This window comes from Schistocerca serialis, chromosome 3 (assembly GCF_023864345.2).
Source record: "Schistocerca serialis cubense isolate TAMUIC-IGC-003099 chromosome 3, iqSchSeri2.2, whole genome shotgun sequence".
Taxonomy (NCBI): domain Eukaryota; kingdom Metazoa; phylum Arthropoda; class Insecta; order Orthoptera; family Acrididae; genus Schistocerca; species Schistocerca serialis.
This window is the reverse complement of record NC_064640.1, coordinates 165,679,719-165,707,254: the sequence shown is the minus strand read 5'-3', so window position 1 is coordinate 165,707,254 and position 27,536 is coordinate 165,679,719. Positions and strand designations below refer to the sequence as shown.

Here is a 27,536-nt window from a genome sequence, read left to right as displayed (position 1 = left end):
GTCCCGGAGAAGGCGGCGTCGCGACTGGGGCCGGTTCCGGCGTACTCGGAAGCGGTAGCGACGGCGGCGGCAGCAACACGCCCGGAAGATCGGCAGCAGCGACAGGACTGGCTTCTCGGGCTGGTGGAGACGAAAAAAGGGGCGGTGGTACCGGCGTGGCCACCACTCGTGGGCGCATCTGGTCGTAATGGCGAACAACCATGCCGTCGTCCGTACGTATTTCACAAAGCCGGCGGCCGCGAAGAGCCTGGACCACCCCTGGAATCCATTTAGGGCGAGATCCATACCCCCGTGCCCACACGTCGGCGCCCACCTGGTATTTTCCCGCACTAGGGGACACAGTACAAGGCCTGACAGGGTGAAGCAGATGCAGTAGGGTGCGCGGTTGGCGGCCATGCAAGAGTTCAGCAGGGCTGCGATCACCCAGAGGCGTGAAGCGATAAGAACTCAGAAATTGCAACAGAGCGTCATCTGTGGAAAAATCACTAAGGAATTTTTTCATTTGGCTTTTGAAAGTGCGGACAAGGCGCTCGACCTCCCCATTCGATTGCGGATGGAAGGGCGGTGCTGTAACATGATGAATCCCTTGTCCAGTACAAAAATCACGGAAGGCCTGCGAAGAGAACTGAGGGCCATTGTCCGTGACAATCGTGGATGGAAGACCTTCTAGCGCAAAGATTTTTGACAAAGCCAGCGTCGTCGCCGCAGTGGTGGGCGACGGACAGCGAACAACAAACGGAAACTTCGAGAAGGCGTCAATCAACAGTAGCCAATAAGTGCCGAGGAAGGGGCCGGCAAAGTCAGCGTGCACCCGTTCCCACGGCTGCGCCGGATCAGGCCACGGAGAGGGCAGAGTACGAGGCGCAGCCAGTTGTTGAACACACTGATCACACGCGGCGACCATGTGGGCGATGTCCGAATCGATACCGGGCCAATAAACGTGCCTGCGGGCCAGGGACTTAGTCCGAGAAATCCCCCAATGGCCCCCATGCAATAGTTTGAGAACAGCTTTGCGAAGAGAGGCGGGCACCACAACCCGTGGAGATGCGCCATCCGTGGCCAGAAGGACAACACCCTCACGAACAGACAGACGAAGGCGCAAGGCATGGTAGTTGCGAAGGGGATCCGACGCCCGGCCCTTGGTCCTGTCCGGCCAACCACGCTGAACAAAACTGATCACCTGACGCAGGACCGGATCCCGCGCAGTAGCCGACGCGACCTGCGAACCTGTAAGTGGAAAACCCTCGACCGCACGACGTTCTTCCTCATCAATGTGGAAACAGAGGAGTTCATCGCGATCGAAAACCGGGTCGGGGCCCATCGGCAAACGCGACAACGCGTCAGCGTTGGCGTGCTGGGCCGTGGGGCGATAGTGAATCTCATAGTGAAAACGAGACAAGTATAAGGCCCAACGTTGCAGGCGGTGAGCTGCCTTATCCGGAAGCGACGCCGAGGGGCTGAACAGAGAGACCAGCGGCTTGTGGTCGGTGATGAGGTGAAACTTAGAACCATACAAAAAAACGCTGAACTTTTTCAGAGCATAAATGATAGCGAGCGCCTCCTTTTCTATTTGAGAGTAACGCCGTTGGGCATCGTTGAGGGTCTCGGAAGCGTAGGCGATGGGTCGTTCCGACCCATCCTCATACCGATGGGCGAGAACTGCCCCTAGGCCATACTGTGACGCGTCAGTCGCCAGAACCAAGTGCTGACCCGGACGGAATGTGGCAAGACAAGGCACCGACTGCAAATGAGCCTTCAGGCGGACAAAAGCCTGCTCACACTCGGCGGTCCAACAGAAAGGAACGTTTTTGCGTAACAGCTGATGCAGAGGATGAGCCACCGCCGCCGTGGAGGGAATGAATTTGTGATAATAAGCAACCTTGCCTAGAAACGCCTGAAGTTCTTTGACCGTAGACGGCCGGGGTAGAGCGGTAATGGCCGCAACGTGCTGTCGTAGAGGGCGTATACCCTCACGGGACAAGTGGAAACCAAGATACACAATGGAGGGTTGGAAGAACTGAGACTTGTCCAGATTGCACTTCAACCCTGCTGAATGCAGAACCCGAAACAGTGAACGCAAATTGCGAAGGTGCTCCTCAGTGGAGGCCCCCGTGACAACAATGTCATCCAGGTAGTTGATGCAGCCGGGAACGGAAGCCGTGAGCTGTTCCAAAAACCGCTGAAAAATGGCCGGCGCGCTAGCGACGCCAAATGGTAACCGCTGGTACTGATACAACCCACAAGGAGTGTTGATGACGAGAAATTCCTTGGAAGATGCATCCAACGGCAACTGATGGTACGCCTCCAATAAGTCAAGTTTGGAAAAGAACTGGCCCCCAGCGAGCTTGGTAAATAACTCCTCAGGACGGGGAAGAGGATAAGTGTCAATGAGGCTTTGAGCGTTGACAGTGGCTTTAAAATCACCACACAATCGCAGACTCCCGTTTGGTTTAGAAACCACCACGATGGGCGATGCCCATTCGCTGGAGGTAACAGGAAGGAGAATCCCCGAAGCTGTTAACCTGTCTATCTCAGCTTTGACAGGCGCACGCAACGCCATTGGAATAGGGCGTGCCCGGAAAAACTTAGGGCGAGCCGTAGGTTTAAGAGTAATGTGGGCTTCAAACTCCTTGGCACGACCCAGACCAGCAGAGAACACGGACGAGAATTCAGAACACAAGCCATCCAGCTGTGGATACGGAATGTCCTCAGATATGAGGTGCACATCATCATCAATGGAAAACCCGAACAACTGGAAAGCATCATAACCGAACAGGTTTTCAGTGCCCGCATGATCCACCACATAAAACGTGAGGGGCCTAACAACAGACTTGTAGGCAGTGGAAGCATCAAACTGGCCAACAATAGGAATTTTCTGCTTATTATAAGTTCGTAGATTTCGCGTAACGGGAGACAAGGGAGGGGAGCCCAACTCCAAATACGTGCGAGAATTAATGAGAGTTACTGCAGAGCCAGTGTCCACTTGCATGCGAATGTCTTTATCCAGAACACGAACAGTAACAAACAACTTATTCGTTTGAGAAAGCACACAGTTAACATCCATGTCCGATGCCTCGTCCTCGTCGACAGGAACTTTAGGGGACTGACACACAGAAGCAATGTGGCCTCTTTTCCTACATGAATTACACGTGGCCCAACGTTTTGGACACGCGGCTCTGTCATGCTGTACGAAACAACGTGGACAAGAAGGAAGGGCGGAACGAACCTGCTTCTGTGGTTGCTGTTTTCGCTGCGAGCGTGACGGCCCAACGCGACGTTGTTGACGCGAGTGCACCGCCGCCACATCGTCGTTTCCCTGTGAAACAGGCACATTGTCTGCGTCGAAAGTGGTCTGGACAGCGCCTACATCACACCACGCGTCTATTTGCGCACCAGCAGCGTGAGACACTTCAAAGGATTGAGCGATGCTGAGAACTTCCGACAACGACGGGTTTGGCAATTGTAAGGCACGTTGCCGAACTTCTTTATCAGGAGCAAGCCGTAAAATAGCGTCCCGAACCATTGAATCAGCGTAAGACTCATGATGAGTGTCCGTGACAAACTGACATTTCCGACTCAGACCGTGGAGTTCCGCCGCCCAAGCCCGGTAAGATTGATGGGGCTGTTTACGACACCGGTAAAAAGCCACGCGGGCGGCAACGACATGGGTGTTTTTTCGGTAATAGTTAGACAATAAGTCACACATTTCTTGGAAGGACAGAGAGGCAGGTTCCCGCAGAGGGGCTAACTGAGATAGCAGCTGATAGATCCGTGGGGAAATCCAAGATAGAAATAACGACTTACACATAGGAGCGTCGACAACGCCGAAAGCCAAGAAGTGTTGCCGCAAACGCTTCTCATAATCCTCCCAGTCTTCAGTGGCCTCGTCATAAGGAGGGAACGGAGGCGGAGAAGAGGAAGACAGACGATGAGTAAGCGACGTCGACAACGCCTGAATAGCAGCCGTCAGCTGTGTTTGTTGTTCAATAAGCGCTTGCATAAGCTGTTCCATGTCTGCCCCGACACGAACACACAAGTCCACAACGCAGGAAAAAAAATATCCGACCTCGTCGCCAAAAAGTGTTATAACCTTTAATCACTACTAAAGTGCGTGGAGATACAAAAGTAGAAACACTAGCGGGTTACATGTTACTAACTCCGTATCTGTCATTCGACTGCCGGGCCGTGACATGCGGCCGGCGCCGTTCATAACCAGGTGGCGCTCCCGCGCTCGGCCGAGCTGCGGAGCGCCTCTATCGCCGTGTTCGCGTACTAACGTAGCGGCACTTTTGAATGTCGTGGCACTGTCACAACATATAGTATAACAGGAAATGCTGCAAAATGGTTCAAATCTTATATCTCTGGCAGGAAACAAAGAGTGTTATTAGGAAAGAGACATGTATCAAGCTATCAGGCATCATCCAACTGGGAACTAATTACACGTGCGGTCCCACAGGGTTCCATATTAGGGCCCTTACTATTTCTTGTGTATATCAATGACCTTTCATCAGTAACATTACCAGATGCCAAGTTCGTTTTGTTTGCCGATGATACGAACATTGCAATAAATAGCAAATCAAGTGTAATCTTAGAAAGATCAGCTAATAAAATATTTGTGGACATTAATCACTGGTTCCTAGCCAGTTCTTTGTCACAAAACTTTGAAAAAACACACTACATGCAGTTCAGAACTTGTAAGGGGTGTCCCACGAGTATATGCCTAACATATGATGACAAGCAGATAGAAGAAGTGGACAGTATTAAATTCTTGTGATTACAGCTTGATAATAAATTCAACTGGGAAAAGCACACCACAGAACTGCTGAAGCGTCTTAACAAATCTCTATTTGCAATGCGAATTGTGTCAGACATGGGGGATATAAAAATGAAGAAGCTGGCATACTATGCTTACTTTCATTCCATAATGTCATATCGGATTATTTTTTGGGGTAATTCATCAAGCCAAGCTAAAGTTTTCCAGGCACAAAAACGTGCAGTAAGAGTTATATGTGGTGTGAATTCAAGAACATCCTGCAGAAGCCTGTTTAGGGAACTAGGGATACTAACTACTGCTTCCCAATATATTTATTCTTTAATGAAGTTTGTCATTAAAAATATATCACTTTTTCAAACCAACAGTTCAATTCATGGAATCAATACTAGAAATAAGAATAATCTTCACAAGGATTTAAAGTCACTTAGCCTTGTACAGAAAGGTGTGCATTATTCAGGACCACACATTTTCAATAACTTGCCAGCAGCCATAAAGAGCTTAACAACCAATGAAATTCAGTTTAAGAGAAGCCTAAAGGATTTATTGGTGGCCAACTCCTTCTACTCCATTGATGAATTTCTCAGTAGAACCAAGTGATTTGTGTGTGTATATATATACAAGTAAAATATAACTTCTGCACAATTTAAGTGCAGGAATGAGTTCATTGTAAATAAGTGTGCATATCTGTGTGTGTGTGTGTGTGTGTGTGTGTGTGTGTGTGTGTGTGTGTAAGTACAATCTAACTTCTGCACCATTTCAGTGCAGTAATATGTTCATTGTAAATATTTTAGTAGTTGTATTACACGTTTATTACCTTATAAATAAATTTTTTTAAAAAAATTATTTTAAATTCAGTGCATTAGTATTTGTAAAATGATTCTTTCATATAGTCTTCATTAAAAAATGATGATCATTCCACTTGGGACCTGTGGAATGATACATTAGCTTATTTGTTTGAGTTGTAAATATTTGTCATGTATTGTTGTTTTTCTGACATGTTCTACATCCTGGAGTACCTCCTCACTACGGATCAATTGGGATGAAAGTAAATCTAATCTAATCTAATCCTTTACACAGATGTGCTATTTTCTCTTTTCTGTATCTGTCTTACAGATTTCTCTTTCTGGCCTTTGCTGGTTATTTTTTTCTGTTCTTAACAGTGATTAGTCATGGTGTCCTAGTATGTGAAACTGCTCCTACATTTGAAAGGCTCAAATCCTCATCTTGCCATCCTGATATAGGTTTCCTACAGTTTATTTAAGTCACCTCATACAAAAGCAGGGATGGGACCCTTGTTAATCACTAGGCCACAGAGAAGCAATGTGATGAGCATTGGGCGGAGGATTAGTCATCGTTGCTGGATACTGGACCTTAAATCGTGCAGAGGTCAATATAAGGAAACGAGATATGATGAACTTTTATTCATTGTGATATATTTCAAGAACAAGCTTGCTTCTCTGGAGGTGGGGTTGGGAACAAGCATAATGTCATTGTCTGCATTTTGTAGATAGATGCCTGATAATTATCATTAAGATTCATTAAAAGTGGCAGTGTGGCTAACTTTTTAACAGAGCTGTACTATTTACAAACTTTCTGAGCACTAGACATGTAAGCTAGGCTTCTAAATGTAAGATGTCATACTTAGCTTATGCATTGAACTGACACTGAAATTGCCAACTTTAGGAGACGTGCGACTGATCCCAAATATTCTCTCATTCTAAGAGCTCCTCTACTTGGGGTATTCCACACGGTAATGTGTTGTCACCCATGAAAATTAAGTCAGCGCCAAACTTATTCCTGAAAAGACATACATGGGAAATGAGTACTGTGTCACAATAATGCTGACTGGTGAGAGTATAGTGTTCGAAGATTTGGTGGTCAGTACGCCCACGCAACATTGTGCCTGCCCCCACCATAACACCTGGACCACCACAGTGATCATATTTGATAGTGTTGCTGTGACCATTACGTACCTTCATATGGCGAGAGATGGGAACAAGTCATGCACCCAGGAACATTGTCGAACATGATCGTTTTGCTGGTCCAGGTAGTTATGGTGTGGGGAGGTATAATGTTGGATGGGCATTCTGACCTCAAAGTCTTTGAACATGGTATGGTCACTGGTCAACATGACTGTGACTCTATATGTGCATCCTTTGGGGTGCGTTGAGCCCTGACTTTATTTTTATGGATGACATTACGTGACCGCATCGAACTGCGCAGGTGGACGAACTCTTGGCACGAGGGGATATTCATGAATAGACTGGCCCGTCTGTGCCCCCAACTTAAATTCCTATGAGCATGTGTGGGATGCAGTGTCATGTTTGTCATCTCATTTTGTACTTATTTAGCTTCTGTACTATTCTGTAGCAGGTCTTTCTATGTATAGTCCAAGTTCCAATGAGCTGTGTTACCTGGCAGTGACACATCATGTGAAACTTACTTTCTTATTTAATATCGAAGAGAGGTGCTGACAGTACCAAGTGCATCAGATAATGGAATGTGCTGAAAATACATGCTACTCTATAGCACTTACTGCTAATACAATAAAAGAACTTTGCACCATTGTGCCACACAAGCGTGGATGTCACCTTTAATACAGCAGTTCCTATGGAATACAGATTACAATCGCTATCAACCATACTGTCTCAATCTGCCAGGAAGATTCGTCCAAGTTCAAATTCTGCTGCAGATCCAAAAAAAAAAAAAAAAAAAATAATTCTTGAGCCAATACTTACTTCTGGTTGTTTCATTTTCTATCAAATTGGCTCTCTTAAGGATAACATCTCTGCTTTATTATAGGAGAATCAATGTGTAGTTTGGAAAGTCATAGATAGGTAAAAATGTCTTGTCTATTTGTATAGCTCAGTTGATGGAGTTATGCCAGCAAGAGGGAGAGGTTTAGAATCAGGTTGTAGTCAGACATATACCTTTGTTCTATGCGCAAGGTCCTTGACAATTAGTAGCAACAATAGTGTAAAATATAGTCTATTCCACAGAAAATCTGTATGTTTGTTAACTTATTTTCAGGATCCTTATGTGCAGACATTTTTGGCCATTGTGGAATGTCATTGTAAAATTCATCACCTCATGAGTCATGGTGAATTTTCTCCAGAGCATCCAGTGGAAGAAGTTGGAAGACTGCTGATGGCAGTTCTAATCAAGCATCTGGGCATCGAATGTCAAGTTATTGATCTTATAGAACAAGGTTGGAACTTGCTTTTCTTTCATCTTATTTGTAGCATGTCTGATGCATCTGATAACTGAAAATGTTAAGAAAGTAAAGAAAGTGTAAAATAAGGAGGAGAAAAAAGGGCTGTGAGGGGATCAGGAGAGAAGGAAGATAAGCTGAACAAGTTATCTCAGATACCATGGCAGAGAGGGCTGCTAAGATAAGAAACTAGTGGGATACAGTATACTGCTGTGATTTGTCCCTGTGGTAGAGTGGGGAGTAAGGATGGTATAAAAAAGTTTATTCAGAATTTAAAGTCAGACACTATCTTCATTTACTGTGCATATTTGCCTAATTCATTCATTGTTCTTTCATCCCTTTTGTAAATCTCATCAAGACTGAGAAACTTCAGAGAAGTGGAACAAGTCAAGATATACATTAATAAAAGGTTCTCAACTCATTGATACATAATCTGTATATTGTACTAACAAATCTGTCACCATATTGTTTAATACTATTTGTGTATGTACCACTTAAAAGTAACCTAGTAAATTTAGTAAATTAGCAGGAGAGTTGTTCTTACTTCATAAAACCAAAAATGAAATGCCCAGCTACTAAAACAATTTGGTTGTTGATATAAGAGCAAAATGGCAGAACTAAAAGATGGAAACTGATTTCCACCTGTTTGTCCACAAAAAACTGGCTTAGTCCCAAACATTTTGATTTTGAGGAAATACAAGAGGATGCTGTCTTGTTCTGGTTCCAACATCAGTTTGCAGAATTCTGTGAAGAGGGTGTTTGTCCTATGGTCAAGAGCTGTGAAAGATTCTTAACTATGAATGATAGAATGTATAAAGAGCTGTAGAGTTAAGATTCTTCTACAAATTTTTTAAAATAATTATTCAAGTATTTTATTTATAGCATGATGGAGGTTATTTTGTGGCTGACCCTTATACATTTACTGTGCATGTGATCATTTTATTTGCTTCTGACAGTCCATTTTATTCATTCTCCATCCATTTATTTGATCAAAGTTTAGCAAGTTTTTGTATTCTGAATTGTTCCATTCCTGTATTTCTTTGCGGATAAAAGAATATTGGAAATCTGTTATACCTTTGTAAAACACAAATACTGTTGGTTGACAGTATGCAGGTCATTTGTGGAGAACAGTTAAAGGACTCCATTTTTTTTACATAGCTGCTGGTAATTCAGTCCCTGGTTCCAAATAAAAGCTTTTGTTGCTTTGCATGTATTTCCCTTGAGTGTTATTGAAAAGATAGAGCTCTTACTACACATACAATCTTTGTATATGTAAACATATGATGCTTATAATGTCAGAGTTTTTCAATAATGAGGCAATGAATTTTGACAAAACATGTTAATGGCTCTTGTGACATTATAATTTTGTCTGCAGCTGTATTGTCTATGAAGTGTATGACAGCAGTATTGTAATGTTTAAACTCCCCTAGAAAATTAATTTGTCATGTTATACACACTTTTACTCCTTGTTGGGATTCATATATATCTTTCGTTTGTATCTGTTAGATATTGTGGGTGGCAGTGTACCTGTTCGGATACCAAAGCAAATTACAGAAATGATACGAACTGTTCACCAGACGAAATGGAGTCTCATCAAGAGGAGGCAAGAACTGAATCGTTCCTACAAAGAAGTTTGCATTCCTGTCCTGGATAAATGCAGGTAAGAAAACAGTTTGCACTTTGTGTCTTCTTTCATTTCAGTGTTCTAAATAAGTCAGCAGGAGACTTAAATAAATCAAGCAAGTTCAAATGGATGTAGGTTGCAGTAGTTATGCTGAAATGATAAGTGTTGTACAGGATTTGCTAATGTGGAGAACTACATCATACCAGTCTTCGGACTGAAGACCATAACAAGAACAAGCAAAAGGTGTGCACTACTGTCAAGGATATTCTATGAGATGAAAAGTGGGAAATAAATTACTGAATTTTGTTTGGCATAATGGATACAATGTAAAAATTTCTGATATGGAATCTGTTACAAATACAAGATGGAGGAGGAGGGGCCACTTGATATTAATGTGAGAGCAGAATAGAAGATATCTGCTCAAGAAAAATTTTACCTTTAACCATAGGTCATTGATGCTCCATTGTGATGATTACCGGGCAACTCTTGCCTACTGAATAAGCTGGACTAGAAGTATCATAAGCTCATTTGTTCATTAAAGTAATAAGCTTCAGTACATAAACAGTAAGTGCTGAAGTGCAGGTTTGTTAGTAATGAAACCTTAAGGCCATTTGTTCATGTATGCTCAACAAATTGTTCTAACAAACATGTAAATAAATGAAAATAAGATAAGAAAATTAAAAAAAATATTCTCCCCCCCCCCCCCCCCCCCCTCTCTCTCTCTCTCTCTCTCTCTCTCTCTCTCTCTCTCTCTCTCTCTCTCTCTCAAAAATAATGTTTTACATAGAACTACAAGAAGATCAACATCCACTATTACTATCAAATTGGCACTGTTGAAGAATTTATTGCCACAACCTCCTGATAGTCAAATGTTATTTGCCTGTCAGAATGCAGTGCAATGCACCACAGTCCTGTAGGCTCAACATTCTTTGGGATATGTGAAATGTGTTTTATTCATCTCAAAGGTACAGAATTTCAGAGCATATGCCTCATTTACAGGAGACATATCAAGGTTACTCGCTCATTTGAAATTTTGTGACACTTACATTATTACTTTGTGAGGAATTTATTTATTTAAAATTTGTCAAACTTACAATAATGACATTAACTATAAATCTCATAAATTTTTATTCCATTTTAGAGATCCAGCTCAAAGTATCACTTCATCCTTCATGAAATCTTCCGCAGAGTAGTAGCATATTTCAATTAGAAAATCACGTAACTTGATTTTTAAAATATTTATTTTCATATTCATTATGTCACACCCTTTTATTGTGTTGTAAGTTTTCATGGCTATAGAGTCTGAGCACACAATTTTAAGTGAAGTGAGGTGAGCATGAAGTTTCCTTTATGTCTTGTGTTGTATGAGTGTTCAATTTTTTAAAATTTTTTATTGTCTTATTTTTTAATAATAAGCTCTGCTTTGTAGGAAAAGAATCACCTCAAAGATGTATAAAGAGGGGACAGTTAATATCTTTAGGTCTTTAAATAATGCTTGACATAATGCCCTCAGCTGTGCAGTGTGTATGTTGTGAATGATTCTTTTTTGCAGTTTTAAAATTTGTGTAACATTTCCCGAGTTTCCCCAAAAATTTATGCCATATCTAATAACATATTCAAAGTAGCTATAGTATGCTATTTTTCTGGTGTCCATGTGAGTGACGCTAAAATTTCCATAGCAAATGCAAGGCTGCTAATGCTAGGTATTCTATATCTTTATTCCAACTCAGATTTCTGTCTAAGTTTATTCCTAGGACTCTGACTGAGTCAAGTTCTTCCATTTTTTGATTATTGTGAGTGATACAGATTTCTTCAGTTTTTGATTGTTTGGTTTTAAAACTCATCATGTGGGATTTTGAGATGTTTAGCCTTAAACCATTTAGACTGAAATATATTTCCTAGTTACTTAATGTATGTATGACACTCTGTAGTATATTGTCAGAATTTTCATTTTCAATTAGGGCAGAAGTGTCATCTGCAAACAAGATTAAATGAGTATTTATATTGAGAGGCAAGTCATTTACATAGAACAGGAATAAAATTGATCCTGGGACTGAGCCTTGAGGAACACCTTTTGACACAGTTTTCCACTCTGAGAAGTAATCTGCTCCATTTAATGTGATTATTACCCTTTGTTTCCTCTCCATGAGATATGACTCAAACCATTTCAAAGCAATATTCCTTATTCTATAGCTGTTGCGTTTGAAAAGCAGCATGGCATGGTTTACAGATTCAGTAATATTTTTTGTGTGTCTTTGCTGATTTTGATGGCCAAAATATCAGAATTTTAACTTCCTGTGTGTAGTTCCATTCATTAATATCATATGGAGATATATTCTGGGACAATTGTACACATAGAAAGTTTTCATTGTACAGAAATATGCTACTGGGTGTACACCTGCAAACACACTGTAGGCAATTGTTTTTAATTTTTATTTGTTTTTGTCTAGGCATAACAACAGGAGCATTGCAATACATTTATTTGTTTTGAAATTTGTTGTTAATTAATAATCATAATTTAAAAGTAATAATAGAATTCATAACAGTTGAGAAAAAAATGGTCTCCACTGTTTACCACTTAACCTTAACCTTGAAAATAGGCATCAAAGTATGCAGATATGGAAATATTTGATCTCTTCTTGATATTCAGTGAAAATAATTGTAAAAGCAAATTCAAATAATTTTTTTGAAAAAATTATTCTAGTATTAGGCCACGTCGTTATGAAACATTAAAACAACAAAATGCCAATGTTTTGACAGAAACTGCAACTATCCTTGTCAGGGTGGCTAACTGCTGGATTCTGTGAAGGTCTTCCCCTATATACTGCCCGTTTTGGTTGTCAGTTGGCTACTGGCATTACATTCTGAGATGCCATTGGATAACTTGAAATAAAGATTGCTGTAAAGGGGTGGCTGTATGGTAAGTTATGACCTGTGCTACTCTGGTAGGTTATTGGCAGGCAAATGTGAAGCAGCAGCTTGTACCCGGGGTATTTTTTTCCTGCAGCAAGACATTAATGTCACATGGTAGTTCTCTTGTGGATGCTTGTTTATACTGTTGAGGTCAGGTCATGTGGAACTGCTGGGTGGTGCATGAACATGGCCTGAAGCACTGGGATAGCTGGCAGCCAGGCTGAAAGTAACTTACAGCCTCCCTGTTCTTGTTGTTAGGACATTTAATTACTTTAATAGCCCCTCTTAAATTCTGCTGCTGCATCCATGGCTGCTGTGAAAGCACATCAGGTTCTTGAAAATTAATAGAATGGCTGCAGGCCTGATGATGTTCAACTATACCTGATTTGCTGTGCTGCCCCAGATGTACTTAGCGTTCATGGCCCAACACACAAGTGTTAAATCTCTCTCCTGGTGGTTTCACCAATGTAGACTTCACCACATTCACATCACAGTTTGTTACTACCTGCAGTGTGGAGAGCATCCTCAGAATATTTCATGAGTCTCAACAGATCTCAGGTCTTGTGACTGCTCTGGAATGTTGGTTGAACTCCTCCACAGTCCAGCTCCTTGCCAACATTGTTTGCTGGCACCTCTCATATAAGGTAGCGAGCAACAGCAAGAGGTTCTTCTGTTCCTTTGCATCTTTTATCTTCACTGTAGCTCATTGTATGTTCTTGGTGCTGTATCCATTTGCATAAAATGTTGTCCGGAGTTCATTCAGTTTGTGTTGGAAGTTGTCAGCGTCACAAGTCCTGTCTGCTTGGGCTGTTAGCATATGTAGTACAGCGTTCTTTTGTGCTGCATGACGGTGTAGCTCTGAATGTAGATATCTGTGTGCATTGGTTTCTGGTAGACTTTTTGTCCTGTTTTACCACTAAATGTTCTGGAGACGTCTACACCCAGAAATGGAATTGCTCTATTATTTTCTATTTCTTCAATGAACTATATGTTTTTGTGTAAGCTTTTGAGGAAGTTATGGAAACTGCTTCCCAGTTTGGTCGTATGATGAATGTGTTGTCTACATACATTAGCCAATAATGTGGGTGCAGTGGCATGGATCTCAGTGCTGTCTGTTCGAACGGTTCCATGAATACCTTAGCTGCTGCAGGTTCACTGAAGATACAACAGACGAAGGAACAGAAGAACATCTTCCTGTTGCTCACATAATGTATGTAAGAGGTATCAGGAACTGTGTAGGCAATGCTGTGGAGCATTTAAACAAGTATTCCAAATCAGTTGCAACTTCCAAGATGTGCTCCTCCACACTGCAGGCATCTACAAGCTTTGATATAAATGCCTTGAAGTCTACATTGGTGAAACCAGGTGACTGATTAGCTCTCCTGTGTCGGAGCCTGAATGCTACGTATATCTGGGGCAGCACAGCGAAAGTACTTGCCCCCCTTCTAACAGCCATGTACCGCAAGTCTCTAGAGGAATGGAAGGTTCCAAATGATTGGAAAAGAGCACAGGTAGTCCCAGTCTTCAAGAAGGGTCGTCGAGTAGCTGCGCAAAACTATAGACCTATATCTCTGATGTCGATCTGTTGTAGAATTTTAGAACATGTTTTTTGCTCGCGTATCATGTCATTTTTGGAAACCCAGAATCTACTCTATAGGAACCAACATGGATTCCGGAAAAAGCGATCCTGTGAGGCCCGACTCGCTTTATTTGTTCATGAGACCCAGAAAATATTAGATACAGGCTCTCAGGTAGATGCTATTTTCCTTGACTTACGGAAGGCGTTCGATACAGTTCCGCACTGTCGCCTGATAAACAAAGTAAGAGCCTATGGAATATCAGACCAGCTGTGTGGCTGGATTGAAGAGTTTTTAGCAAATAGAACATAGCATGTTGTTCTCAATGGAGAGACGTCTACAGACGTTAAAGTAACCTCTGGCGTGCCACAGGGGAGTGTTATGGGACCATTGCTTTTCACAATATATATAAATGACCTAGTAGATAGTGTCGGAAGTTCCATGCGGCTTTTCGCTGATGATGCTGTAGTATACAGGGAAGTTGCAGCATTAGAAAATTGTAGCGAAATGCAGGAAGATCTGCAGCGGATAGGCACTTGGTGCAGGGAGTGGCAACTGACCCTTAACATAGACAAATGTAATGTATTGCGAATACGTAGAAAGAAGGACCCTTTATTGTATGATTATATGATAGCGGAACAAACACCGGTAGCAGTTACTTCTGTAAAATATCTGGGAGTATGCGTATGGAATGATTTGAAGTGGAATGATCATATAAAATTAATTGTTGGTAAGGCGGGTACCAGGTTGAGATTCATTGGGAGAGTCCTTAGAAAATGTAGTCCATCAACAAAGGAGGTGGCTTACAAAACACTCGTTCGACCTATACTTGAGTATTGCTCATCAGTGTGGGATCTGTACCAGGTTGGGTTGACGGAGGAGATAGAGAAGATCCAAAGAAGAGCGGCGCGTTTCGTCACAGGGTTATTTGGTAATCGTGATAGCGTTACGGAGATGTTTAGCAAACTCAAGTGGCAGACTCTGCAAGAGAGGCGCTCTGCATCACGGTGTAGCTTGCTCGCCAGGTTTTGAGAGGGTGCGTTTCTGGATAAGGTATCGAATATATTGCTTCCCCCTACTTATACCTCCCGAGGAGATTACGAATGTAAAATTAGAGAGATTCGAGCGTGGACGGAGGCTTTCCGACAGTCGTTCTTCCCGCGAACCATACGCGACTGGAACAGAAAAGGGAGGTAATGACAGTGGCACGTAAAGTGCCCTCTGCCACACACCGTTGGGTGGCTTGCGGAGTATGAATGTAGATGTAGATCAGCTATAGCTAAAAACCACCAGCATTGTGGCCATTCTATTGATTTTCAAAAATGTCACGTGTTCGCATAACAGTCATGAATGCAGCAGCAGAAATTAATTCATTTCAACAGTATAAAAAAGCAACCACAAGCAAACTACTATGCAGGATTGACGTCTTGCTGCAGGAAAACCCACCCCTGGGTACAAGCTGTTGCTTCTCTGTTGTCTACAAAAAACCTGCCAGAGTAGCACTGGCAATTGCCTACCATACAACCACCACTTGATAGCAGTCTTTATTTCAAATTGTCCAATGGCATCCCAAAATGTGATTTTAGTAGCCACCTGACAACCAAAACAGTCAGTATATAGGGGACCTTCACCAGAATCTAGCAGTTAGCCACCTTCAAGGTGACCACTGCAAACTCGCTCAAAATGTTGGCATTTTAGTTGTTTTAAAGTTTCATAATGGTGCAGCCTAATACCCAAAATGATTTCACCCAAATTGGCACTGGCTGCAGAAGCCTGTAACCTGAAATCGTTTTTGCTTGACAACTTCTCATACACCACAGATGAGTTTGTAAATAGATAGAGTTACCTCATTTAAAAATTGACGAATGTTAAAGTGAAAGGTAGTTAATAGATGGACAGCATGTTGCCAAGACTGTACCTGATGCCTGCCACTGAGTGTTGCCAGAGACTGCCACCATTTCAATATTCTGTCAGTATAAAGTCACAATACCTTCACCTCTGTAGCTAGTATTTAATAGCCAAAAATGCCATTCAGCTCAGAAAAAATGTACGAATCGTTTTTAACAGTGTCACCTTCCACTGGATCATAAATGAACGAATCACCACTAAGGTAGAGAGTGTATTTTAACGTTTACTTTGAAGATTAATAACTGTCACAGGAAAAAATATCACATCTTTAATCAAGGTGCCTTTTAATGACATGCTTTGCATGGCAGTGAGTTATACATGAAAAATCTGATTAATATTCAAAACTCAACCACATATTTGATATAATTGTAATTAGAGATAAGTAATTGATTTTAGAGTAAACTGACAAAAAGACACAATAGGAAACTGTAGAGTGCCTGAGTGATTAGTAATCTTAAACATTGCCTGTCAGTCAAGAAGCTGAATGATGCACATTTCCTAGAATTAGTGAGATTTTGAACCATAGTAAGAACTAGTTAAGTTAAGGACATGTGGTCTTCACCAGTGGAAAGATCAGAAAAAGTACTTTTGAAATGAATAGGCTAATGCTTGGTTTTAATGATTTCTTTTACATTAATTGAAGTATAGTAACTTATAATAAGAGAAATTTAATAAAAGATTGCTAAAGCAAACAAGAAATGCAAACCATACCATGTTTTCTGTCGGTGGATGTGGCTTTGAAAGCAGTACATTGTGGTACCAGTAATTTCAGTATAGTTTATAGGATGTTTTATCATCATTTTTTGTGTATTTGGGCAGTAAAACTCTGAGTGGGGGTGGGGGTATATAGGGAGTGGGGAAGCTGAATGATAGACTGTGTCTGATCCAGGTATTATCGGAGAGGGATTCACGTGCTGTATGAGTCAGAAAGTTAGAGAGAGATTCTGAGTGATTAGTATATCACAATGTTGAACATTATACTACTGTGTGTGGAAGTGCAAGTTTCAGACTGAGTAAAAATAAGTGTGCAGCTGCATGAGACCGTGAATTATTCGTGTGGCATATCGAGATTGACTTAGTAGAATTTTCATGCAGTGGTACCAACCTTAAGCACTTTAGAATGAACAGTAAGGACTCTGAAGTTTACTTGTTAGTTGGTATAGTCTTAGCTTAGTTTACAGTGCTAATATCTACAAAATTATTTGGAAAATAATCTGAAAGGCAGCCTCACTTTTGTGCTATCTTATATTGCACTAGATACTTGTGTGTCTGATCTGTGCAGCAGACTACCAATATTTATTGTCGAATTCTGTTGATTAAATGGAACATAAAAAAATTATTGTGTGTCATCTGGCATTATTAATTACCCACTTCCTATTTTTTAGTAATAACAGTTGTTAGAAGCACAGCCTTCGAACATGATTGGAACAGAGTGTGACTGTTTGTTGTTGCTTCAGATTAGATTAGATTAATTATTCATTCCATAGACCCACAAAAGAGGGGATCCTCCTGAGTGTGGAACATGTCAGATAAACACATTACAAAAATCTAATTCGAAAAACTTGAGTTTCATTAATTTTAATGATCCTCAGTCAATAAACAGTAAAATTATGCAGATTAATTAAAATTAAACCTCTAATATTTACAGGTTTAATACTTACATCTGCTTTCATTAAATCCATCATTCACACAGTAGCTAGTGACGTGGATATTACAACTCAGTGTTGTCAAAAATTAAAGTAAATTATTCATTTCAACGATCCTCAGTTAAGAACAGTTGCCGGCCGAAGTGGCCATGCGGTTCTAGGTGCTGCAGTCTGGAACCGCGAGATCACTGCGCTCACAGGTTTGAATCCTGCCTCGGGCATGGATGTGTGTGATGTCCTTAGGTTAGTTAGGTTTAAGTAGTTCTAAGTTCTAGGGGACTAATGACCTCAGAAGTTGAGTCTCATAGTGCTCAGAGCCATTTGAACCAAAGAACAGTCAAATTATGTACAAGATTTAAAATTAAACTTCCACTATTTACAGACTTAAGACATATATGTGCTTTTCATACGTCCATCATTCACACAGTAGGTAGTTATTTCAATAGACAGCAAAGAGCCAAACAATTTAGCAGCCACACACCATTTCTGTTCCAGCAGCCTTGGCACTGAAAAAAACCTTATGGACAATAGGTTGCAGCACGCTGGGTTCTGAAAGCCTGTGCTCCATCTCTAATGACATCATTGTCAGAAGGATGTTAAACACTGATGTCCTCCTCCTCCTCTTCCGCCGGGTTCTGCAACTGCTCACATCTATTCAAAAAACATGCCAAAACGAGGCGGCAGCAGCAGAAATGTTACAGCTGCATCAGCCTGTGCCTATGACCTCTTTGGCTGTGTAATTACCATGGTTAAGTTCTGGGTGTTTCACTATGACCTGAAAAAAGTAACAGCGCAGGCAGTGGTAACATTCAGTTACCCACTGCTGTTCCAATTTTGGATGACAGTACCTCTGGGTCTGGTTGATATTGCTGAACTCATTTAAAATTCAGTGCAGTATGTTGCAACATCTAGGGAATTGATCATCCTCCCACCTGTTAATAAAATATATCAGATGGATCTACTTCATCTCATGTGAAGGGAACCAATTCTGTAGCTCCTCCTAAAATCACAAAAAGCCCAAAAACTCATCGTACTCACTAAAACATCATGTTTACTAACTGTGTATTAAAGAAAGTAGAGCAAGTGGGGTAAACAGCTTCTCTCGTTAGAGTCATAGGAAAAAAAACCAACCTCTTTAGCACTTTTTAGTGTAGCCTCATTAAGTATGGTCCATTCGCAACAAACTGAATATGCTGGGAGCAGCTGTACAAAAGACATTTCATAGATGTATTTTATTTTGCATTAAAGCCATACCCTGGAGACAAGATATTCTCAGACAGCTCCATTAGCGCAGTTTTTGTTGCTGCTCTTTATATTTGTGTGGTCCTTTCTAGCCCAGCATTTTTTAAGTATAGGTTTAGTGAAGTTCTTTCTGGCTGATTTAATCAGATTAGTGTCTCTTCAGAAAAGAGTTTTTAAATGTAATCTACTTTGTCAATAGCTCCAGTAGTATAGTATCCACTTGAACCTAGGCCTTGTTTCTTTGAATGCCACTTACTGTCTCAGACATTAAATAAATACTTTCTTACCCAATTATCTAGACAGAAAATTTTTCAGGACATTTCAGCAGTTGTTTGTACACCTGTGACCACAATTGTTAGTGTGATATCATAATTACTGATCCACAGTCACATCATGAAGGTCCTGAGAAGTGTCATATATGATTATTGCTAACATGTCTAACATATTTCCATCATAACTGTGGTTTTGATACACCTACTCCTAAATACCATTTGGAGAACTATTTTAGAACATTGTAAATAAATGTTGTTGTCACCATAAAGTCTGAAACTTTGTTCCAAGTATGCAACTTGTATTGTAACAATTGTGTTTGAAGTTTGTGTTAATGTATCATAATATTTTACAGTTGCATTTATTGGGAATGGATGGATAGTCACATGGATTGAAAAGCCTTCATGCGCACCGTAGAACCAGCCAATGATATGGCTTGTGACTTATGATTCCATTGCTTCCCTGAGTCATAGTGAAATGATTATCTCTTTTGAAGTTCTCATTTACTTCTATGGATATAGCGATAGAAGATGCTATTAGTTGTACCTTGCTCTTGGTAGTCAGTCTTGCACTGGTAATTTCTCACACAAACTCAGTTTGCTCTACAACAGAGCTCAAATCCTTGTTATCACACTGGATAAACTACCTCCGTTTCTGATCAACCTGTCATTTCAGTCCCTACAATTGGTTCCAGTTAATATATGGTTGTAGCCTAAACCGATTATTGAGTATTATGTGATCCAGAAATTCAACTATTTCAGATTGTTGTGCTTTGCTGTGTATAACTTGATACTTCATATTGTTACTGCAGATTTCTGTTTGCCAGGAGCATTTGTATTTGAAGTTTGTGTGAATGTGTTTGAATCCTGTACAGCTGTCTTTGTTTGAAATGGATTGACAGTCATGTAAATTATAAAGGCTTCATGCACTTTCTAGAGCCAGCCAATAATGCAGCTTTCGAGATATGGTGTCCAATGCTGCTCTGAACATTCAGTTCAGTGCCACAGATGTTGGAACTCCCATCATAGGTTTTTGAAGTCTCTTATTCCACAATCTGTCTGTCAGTATTTCCCTTTTTAAGCATTTTCTTTAGTAGCATTCTTTTTCATTTATTTCAGATTTTTGCTGCACGAAGTACGGGCTGCCAACAGCTATGAAGTAACTAGTCTGTATAATCTTCAGCATTTATACACTGTACCAAGATGGAAGAAAATGGTAAAAAGAATTATTTCTGACCTTAGGAGAAATAAACACATGCCAAGTGCAAAACCGGAAGATATCTTGAATGCAAGTATACAGGTAGGTAATGGCACTTTTAGTGTTTTCTTTCTGGATCATAAAATGGATTTTAGATTTTTGTCCACTTTTAATTTTGTGTTACATTGTGTTACATGAAAATTTAATATAGTGTTTATTAATGGTGTACTTGTATAAGAAAACTGAGAATGTTTAGGTGTAATTAATTAACTTTATAATGGCACATTAGTGGAACATGTAAATTAAATTGATTTGAAAATAAGTAATTTTTGTATTACTGATCAGTTTTGTTTTTGAATAAATTAAACAGTTTAATTTAAGTAAAAATTGGTTCCCATAATTTGAATTAGTTATATATTGATGATGTTAGTCGGAAGTGCAAAGTGAAACTCGAGCATGCCAGTAGTTAAAGTAAGTAGTGACACGGAGAAGGTAGCAAATTATTTACAAATTATGTAGTCATTTAATTTGAAATTAAACTCCTCTACGGTCATTTAATTTGAATGAAACTTCTCTGAAAATGAAGACTATAAAAACAGCACAATGCCAGGAATGACAATGCCTTTAAGTTTGCTTGTCCAACACTGTATGTTAGGTAGTGTCCAACATATGTAGCTTTACTGGCCTGAAATTACTCCTTTGAAGTCTCCGAGAATTTTCCTCTTTGACCATCCTCCTGCTATTAAAGAAATATATAAAAAATTGTTAAATAAAGTACACAAAATGGCAGCATTTGATTTTCAATCTCTTCATGTTTATTGACACAGTGGGTAAGTGATCAGAAATTTTTGTTGCAGCATTGTGCACCCCTTTTTGTGCTAAAGACAAGCTTGATATGGAGTAATGAATCATATTTTTCCTTCTGTTATTGTAATTATGTGCCTCATTGTTCCTTTTGAACTGTAGTGGATTATTTACAACAAACTTCATGAGGCAATAAATATTCTGTGAAGCATTAGCCAGAATGCCCAACTCCTTAAGCAAATGTCTACAAAATGACTGTGAGTGAGCTGCCCATATCATTCTTACAGCGTATTTTTGCTCAGTGAAGACGTTCTTTCTTAAATTTATGTTACCCCAGAACATTATTCCATATGACATGACTGAATAAATATGAAAAATATATCAACTTACTGATTTGTCTTAGTCCAAGATTGGCAGTGATTCTAAGCACAAGTGTGACTGAAAGTTGTTTTAGGAGCTCCAAAATGTGTTGTTATCAATTTAAATTCTCATCAATATGGACCCCTAAGAATTTTGAATTTTCCACCCTATTTATTATTTCCTCACCATGGGTTATAATTAACATTAGTGTGGTACCTCTAGATGCGCAGAACTAAATAAGTTGTGTCTTTTTTAAAATTGAGCGTGAAACCATTCGCAGAAAACCTTTCAGTTATACTTTTAAATGCTTAGACTGAGTACAATACTAGTGTCATCTGCAAAGAGACCTAATTCAGCTTATTGTGTACTAGACGGAAGATCATTTATGTAAATGAGGAACTGTAGTGGACCTGAGATTGAACATTAGGGAACTGCATACATGATTTCTCACCAGTGAGAATTATGTCCCTATACTATATTGCTTGAATTACGAAGCAAAACTTTCTGCATTCTTTTAGATAGGTATGACATTATCCATTGATTGGGTATGCTATGAATCCCATAAAATGGCAATTTATCTAGGAGAATATGTGATCCACACACTCAAATGCCTTAGAGACATCACAGAATATATCAGTCAGCACTATTTTATTATTTAATGCTCATGAGTGGACATGTAAATGGGCATTCTCAGTAGAGCAACCCATCTGAAACCCAAACTATGATTTATTATAAGGATACTATTATTACTAAGGTGAGATACTCTTCTAGAATACATCATCTTCACACAAATTTTGGAGAATGATGTCAGCAGTGAAACAGGTTGGAAGGTATTGACATCTCTCTTACTGCCTTTCTTAAAGAGAGGTTTAACAATGGCATATTTCAGTCTAAGTCTGCAGGCTTTTGTGGCCATTGCCATTAAAGTTAAAATCTTCTGCGTTATGTTTCTTCAAAATTGTTCGACGTTTCGACTCCTCTGCTGGTATCTTCCTCAGGATCTTTCGGTGTCCACTACTGCTAGAACACTGTCAGAGATGAGTGTCGTGTCCACTTATAAAGGGGGAGTTTTCTGGCGTTCATGCTGGAGAAGTGATAGTATTGGTTAAAATTCATATGGCTACCATTGGTAGGCCATAGTCATTGGCTAATATTCCTGCTCTGATGCAGAAGGAGGGGCGTTTGTAGCTCATTTCCTGTGGATACCATTGGTGGTCCATCGTCATTGGATAGAAAGGCACTATTCCACACTTATGCTGGAGAAGGGTTATTGGTTGAAATGCTTGCTACCGCTATTGGTTGGTCATCATCAGTGGCTGGATTCGAAATGGACAGAGCAAGAGAGGGGGAATGTTTGCCAAAAATATTAATGTCCGCCGAGGTGACTTGCTGCACGTTGTTTATGCCGCTCACACACCGCGGTTGCGTATTTACTTCCTTGATAGCGGGAAATCATGATGCCAGAAGCCTATAGCCATCCTCTCTATTGAAATTAGATGCATTCTTAGAAATTTCAACTGCTTCTCGGACCATTCTTCTATAAATGTTTGTTTCTTTAGCCAGTACACGTATGTTATTAAAATCGATGTCAGAGCCACAGTTCTCGTGATGTTCCGCTACTGCCGATTTTGCACTTTGTTTTAGCCACGTGTGCTGTTCGTGTTCCTTAATGCGTTTTTTAACAGTTGTTCCCATTTCGCCTATATACACTTTGCCGCAGCCACATGACACTTGATAGATGCCTGCATTGTGGAGGTAATCAGGTGCATCCGTTTTCCATCAGAAAAAGTCTTTTATTTTGTTTTGACTAAAGAAAGATGTCTGAATACCATTTTTCTTTAAAATTCTGCTTAAGCGGTCAGTGACCCCAGAAACGATGGTAACCTGACGGGGTGAGAGGGCGGTTCCTCATCATTCTTATTAGCGGTATAAATATTCCACCTAAAAGCCCTGCCGATTTAATAAGTATCATACCCATTTGCCTTCAATGTCCTCTTTAAAAAATTCAACTCCGATTCCAAGTTGTCGTCATCGCTGATACGGAAGGCACGTGAAGACAGTGTGTCGAGTACTGCGTGCTTCTGGGCTGGGTGGTGGTGCGAAGTGGTATCTAAATGCGAAGTGGTATCTAAATACCTGTTTGTATTAATCGGCTTTCTGTACACTCTGTGACCTAGAGTGTTATCAGATCTTCTGTATACCAACACATCTAGGAACGGGGACCAACCTCACTCTCAACCTCCAAGGTGAATTTGATTTTGGGGTGAATTCCATTTAAGAAATTGTGGAACGCAGGAAGTTGTTCTTCGCCGTGTGGTCATATAACAAATGTATCGTCCACATAGCGGGGCCAGCAAGAAGACTTCAAAGGAGCACTACTTAACGCTTGGTGCTCAAAATGTTCCATAAAAATGTCAGCTGCAACTGGCGAAATGGGTGAGCCCATAGCAAGGCTGTAAGCCTGTTCATAGAATTCACCATTGTATTTAACATAGGTCGAACGAAGACACAATTCAATTAAGTCACAAACATCTGGAGCAACATTCTCTCTTATGATCTCCATTGTATCTGATGCTGGGACGTTAGTAAATATGATGTCATATCGAAGCTAACAAGAATGTCACCTGCAGATATCCTCAGTGTGTGTATAATTTCTAAAAAATGTTTTGAATCTTTTATAAAAGTATTTGTTTTACCAACTAGATGTCTCAGTTTGACAGATAAATGACATGCTAAAAAATAAGTCTGTGAGTTAATCCCACTGACTATAGGCCTCAAAGGAACCGATTCTTTATGTAATTTCAGTAGTCCGTCCATTCTGGGTGAGACAGGCATTCGAGGTGTTAGATTCTTTGTAATAGAGCTGTCCAGTCTGGAGTCTGCTATCAGGTTTTTCACTTTCCAAACAACTCTGTTCGTCGGATCGCTTTTTAACTTGTGATACACAGGATCATCTAGTAGTTGTTCCATCTTCCTGTGATAATCCACAGCGTCCAAAACAACAGTAGCATACCCCTTATCTGATTTTGTTACAACGATGCTTTCGTTTCTCATGAGTTTAATATGAGATTTCATTTCCTGAGCCGATATGTTGCTTTTGAGAGGTTTCGATTTCCGTAGAACTCTCGACACATCTTGTCTAACTTCTTCAGCCTGCACCTTCAGAAGACGAAACAAGGATGCTTCGGCGGCACTTACAATTTCTTCAACAGATATTCTCTTCGGTGTGGTTGCGAAATTCAAACCTTTGCCCAGAACTGAAACAACTGCTTCATCGAGTACTTCTGATGAGAGATTCACCACTACTCGCTTTGGATCCACGCGTAATTCTGTCTGCATTATCCCAGTCCTGTGGTGAGAGAGTTGCCGCCAGTGAAAACTGCACATCAATTAAAACGGAGCTAACATAATTCAAGTCTCTGCATATTTGCTAGATTCTTTCACGGAGAAGTGCTTCGCTGGCCCTTTGGTAGATTCTCCTGGCTTTCACTGTCTGCACATGGTGGCTAATTCTGGAGAATGTGGGAATAACATCCTTATCACAGCACCGGGATCGAAAGGCCAAATTGCATAGTAATTTACCTCTTCTTCTGCGAAGGTTCTCCAGTCTTCTGAAGGTGGTATAAACCTCTTGCCCATACAAGCGTTTTATGTAAGTCTGCAGGCTTTTGTGGCCATTGTCATTGAAGGTAAAATCTTCTGGGTTATGTTTCTTCAAAAATGTTCGACGTTTTGACCCCTCTGCTGGGATCTTCCTCAGGATCTTTTGGTGTCCACTACTGCTAGAACACTGTCAGAGACGAGTGTCGCGTCCACTTATAAAGGGGGAGTTTTCTGGCGTTCATGCTGGAGAAGTGATAGTATTGGTTAAAATTCATATGGCTACCATTGGTAGGCCATAGTCATTGGCTAATATTCCTGCTCTGATGCAGAAGAAGGGGCGTTGGTAGCTCATTTCCTGTGGAGACCATTGGTGGTCCATCGCCATTGGATAGAAAGGCACTATTCCAAACATATGTTGGAGAAGGGTTATTGGTTGAAATGCCTGCTACTGCTATTGGTTGGTCGTCATCAGTGGCTAGATTTGAAACGGACACAGCAAGAGAGGGGGAATGTTTACCCAAAATATTATTATCCGCCATGGTGACTTGCAGCACGTTGTTTATGCCGCTCACACACCGCGGCCGCATATTTACTTCCTTGATGGCGAGAAGCCACGATGCCGGAAGCCTATAGCCATCCTCTCTATTGAAATTAGATGCATTCTTAGAAATTTCAACCGCTTCTCGGACCTTTCTTCTATAAATGTTTCTAAAATTCTCGGATATTTTGGTAGCAGCTCATAGGTTTTGTACATACCTCTTAAAGGAATTGTATGGTAGGTCTGTCACTATCAGGGTTAGTTTATTATACAGCTTTCTGCCAGTGTGTCTGAAACTATTTTGGGATCTACTTAATGTAGTATATTCTAAGCCTGTGTTATTTCTATTGCTTGTTCCATATTTGTGGATAGCACAAGTCTCATTCTGTTCATTTATTTTAAGGAGACGGACTTTAATATAAAGCGAAGCCACAGCTAATATTTCTAATTCTTTGGTATGTGAAAGGAATGACAATCTGCTTTGAATGGCTATAGTTGTTCTCATTGCCTCTTTATGCCACATAAACACTTTTCCTGCAACAGAATAGTTGCCCCCATACGATATTTCTGTAAGTTTACACTTAATTTGTGGAGATATAAGTATGTTGCTTCAGTTTTATTTTTATTTAGTATTAGTCCATTTTTTGTAGCCACTGTGTACACACATCACCTATACTCTGTGTTTTCCCATATCACTACATCTACATCTACATCTACATGTACATGCCCATTAAGTCACCATATGGTGTGTGGCAGAGGGTTCCCTATACCATTATTGGTCATTTCCTATCCCCACTCTCAAATGGAGTGAGTGAAAAATGACTGACTGTATAGCTCCGTACAAGCCCTAGTTTCTCTTATCTTTGTGATCCTTACATTAAATGTGTAATGGTGGCAGTAGAATCATTCTTCAGTCAGCTCCAGATACTGGTTCTGTAAATTTTCTCAATAGTGTTTCTCAAAAAGAGCATCGCCTTGCTTCCAGGGTTTTGCATTTGAGTTCCTGAAGCATCTCCATAATACTTAAGTGTTGTTCAAACCTACTGGTAACAAACTGAACTCTGAATTTTTTCAGTGTCTTCCTTCAAACCAATCTGTTGTGTCTCTCAAACACTCAAGCAGTACTACCCACTAGTGTCCTATATGTTGTGTCTTTTACAGATGAACTACACTTCCCTAAAATTCTCCCAGTGAACCAAAATTGACCATTTGCCTTCCTTACTACAATTCTTACATACTCGTTTCATTTCATACTGCTTTGCAACATCATGCCTAGCTATTTAATTGATGTAACTGTGTCAAGCAGCATACTGCTGTTGCTGGTTCACAGAAGACGTGTTTGTTTTTCCTACTCATCCCCATTAACTTAGATTTAGAGCTAGCTGCCATTCATCACACTAACTATAAATTTTGTCTAAGTCTAAGTCTAATCAATGATGACAGTTTCATGTACACCACAGCATCATCACCAAACAGCTGCAGTTTTCTGTACACCCTGTCTGCCAGATCATCTGTGTATATAGAAAATAATAGTGGCCCTATCACACTACACTGGGGCACTCCTGATAATACCATTGGCTCTAATGAACACCTGCTGTTGAGGCCAAGATGTTGGGTTCTGTTACTTAAGAAGTCTTTGAGCCATTCACATTTCTGAGAACCTATTCCTTACACTCGTATCTTTTTTAACAGTCTGCATTGGAGCACCAAGTCAAATGCTTTCCGGAAATCTAGGAATACAGAATCTGCCTGTTGCTCTTCATCCATAGTTTGCAGGATACTGTGTGAGAAAAAGGGCAAGCTGAGTTTCGCATGAGCAGTGCCTTCTAAAATCATACTGATTCACAGACAGAAGCTTTTAAGTCTGTG

The 27,536-nt window shown here is 40.5% G+C and overlaps 1 protein-coding gene across 1 annotated transcript in view; it reads left to right on the top strand.

The window, feature by feature from the left end:
• Positions 1-27,536, top strand: part of LOC126469882 (E3 ubiquitin-protein ligase HERC2) — an 846,528-nt gene that overhangs the window by 289,349 nt on the left and 529,643 nt on the right. The window contains exons 27-29 of the mRNA XM_050097213.1: positions 7,805-7,982; positions 9,492-9,645; positions 20,284-20,464. Of these exons, the coding sequence (XP_049953170.1) occupies positions 7,805-7,982; positions 9,492-9,645; positions 20,284-20,464 (513 nt within the window). The remainder of the gene's footprint in view (positions 1-7,804; positions 7,983-9,491; positions 9,646-20,283; positions 20,465-27,536) is intronic.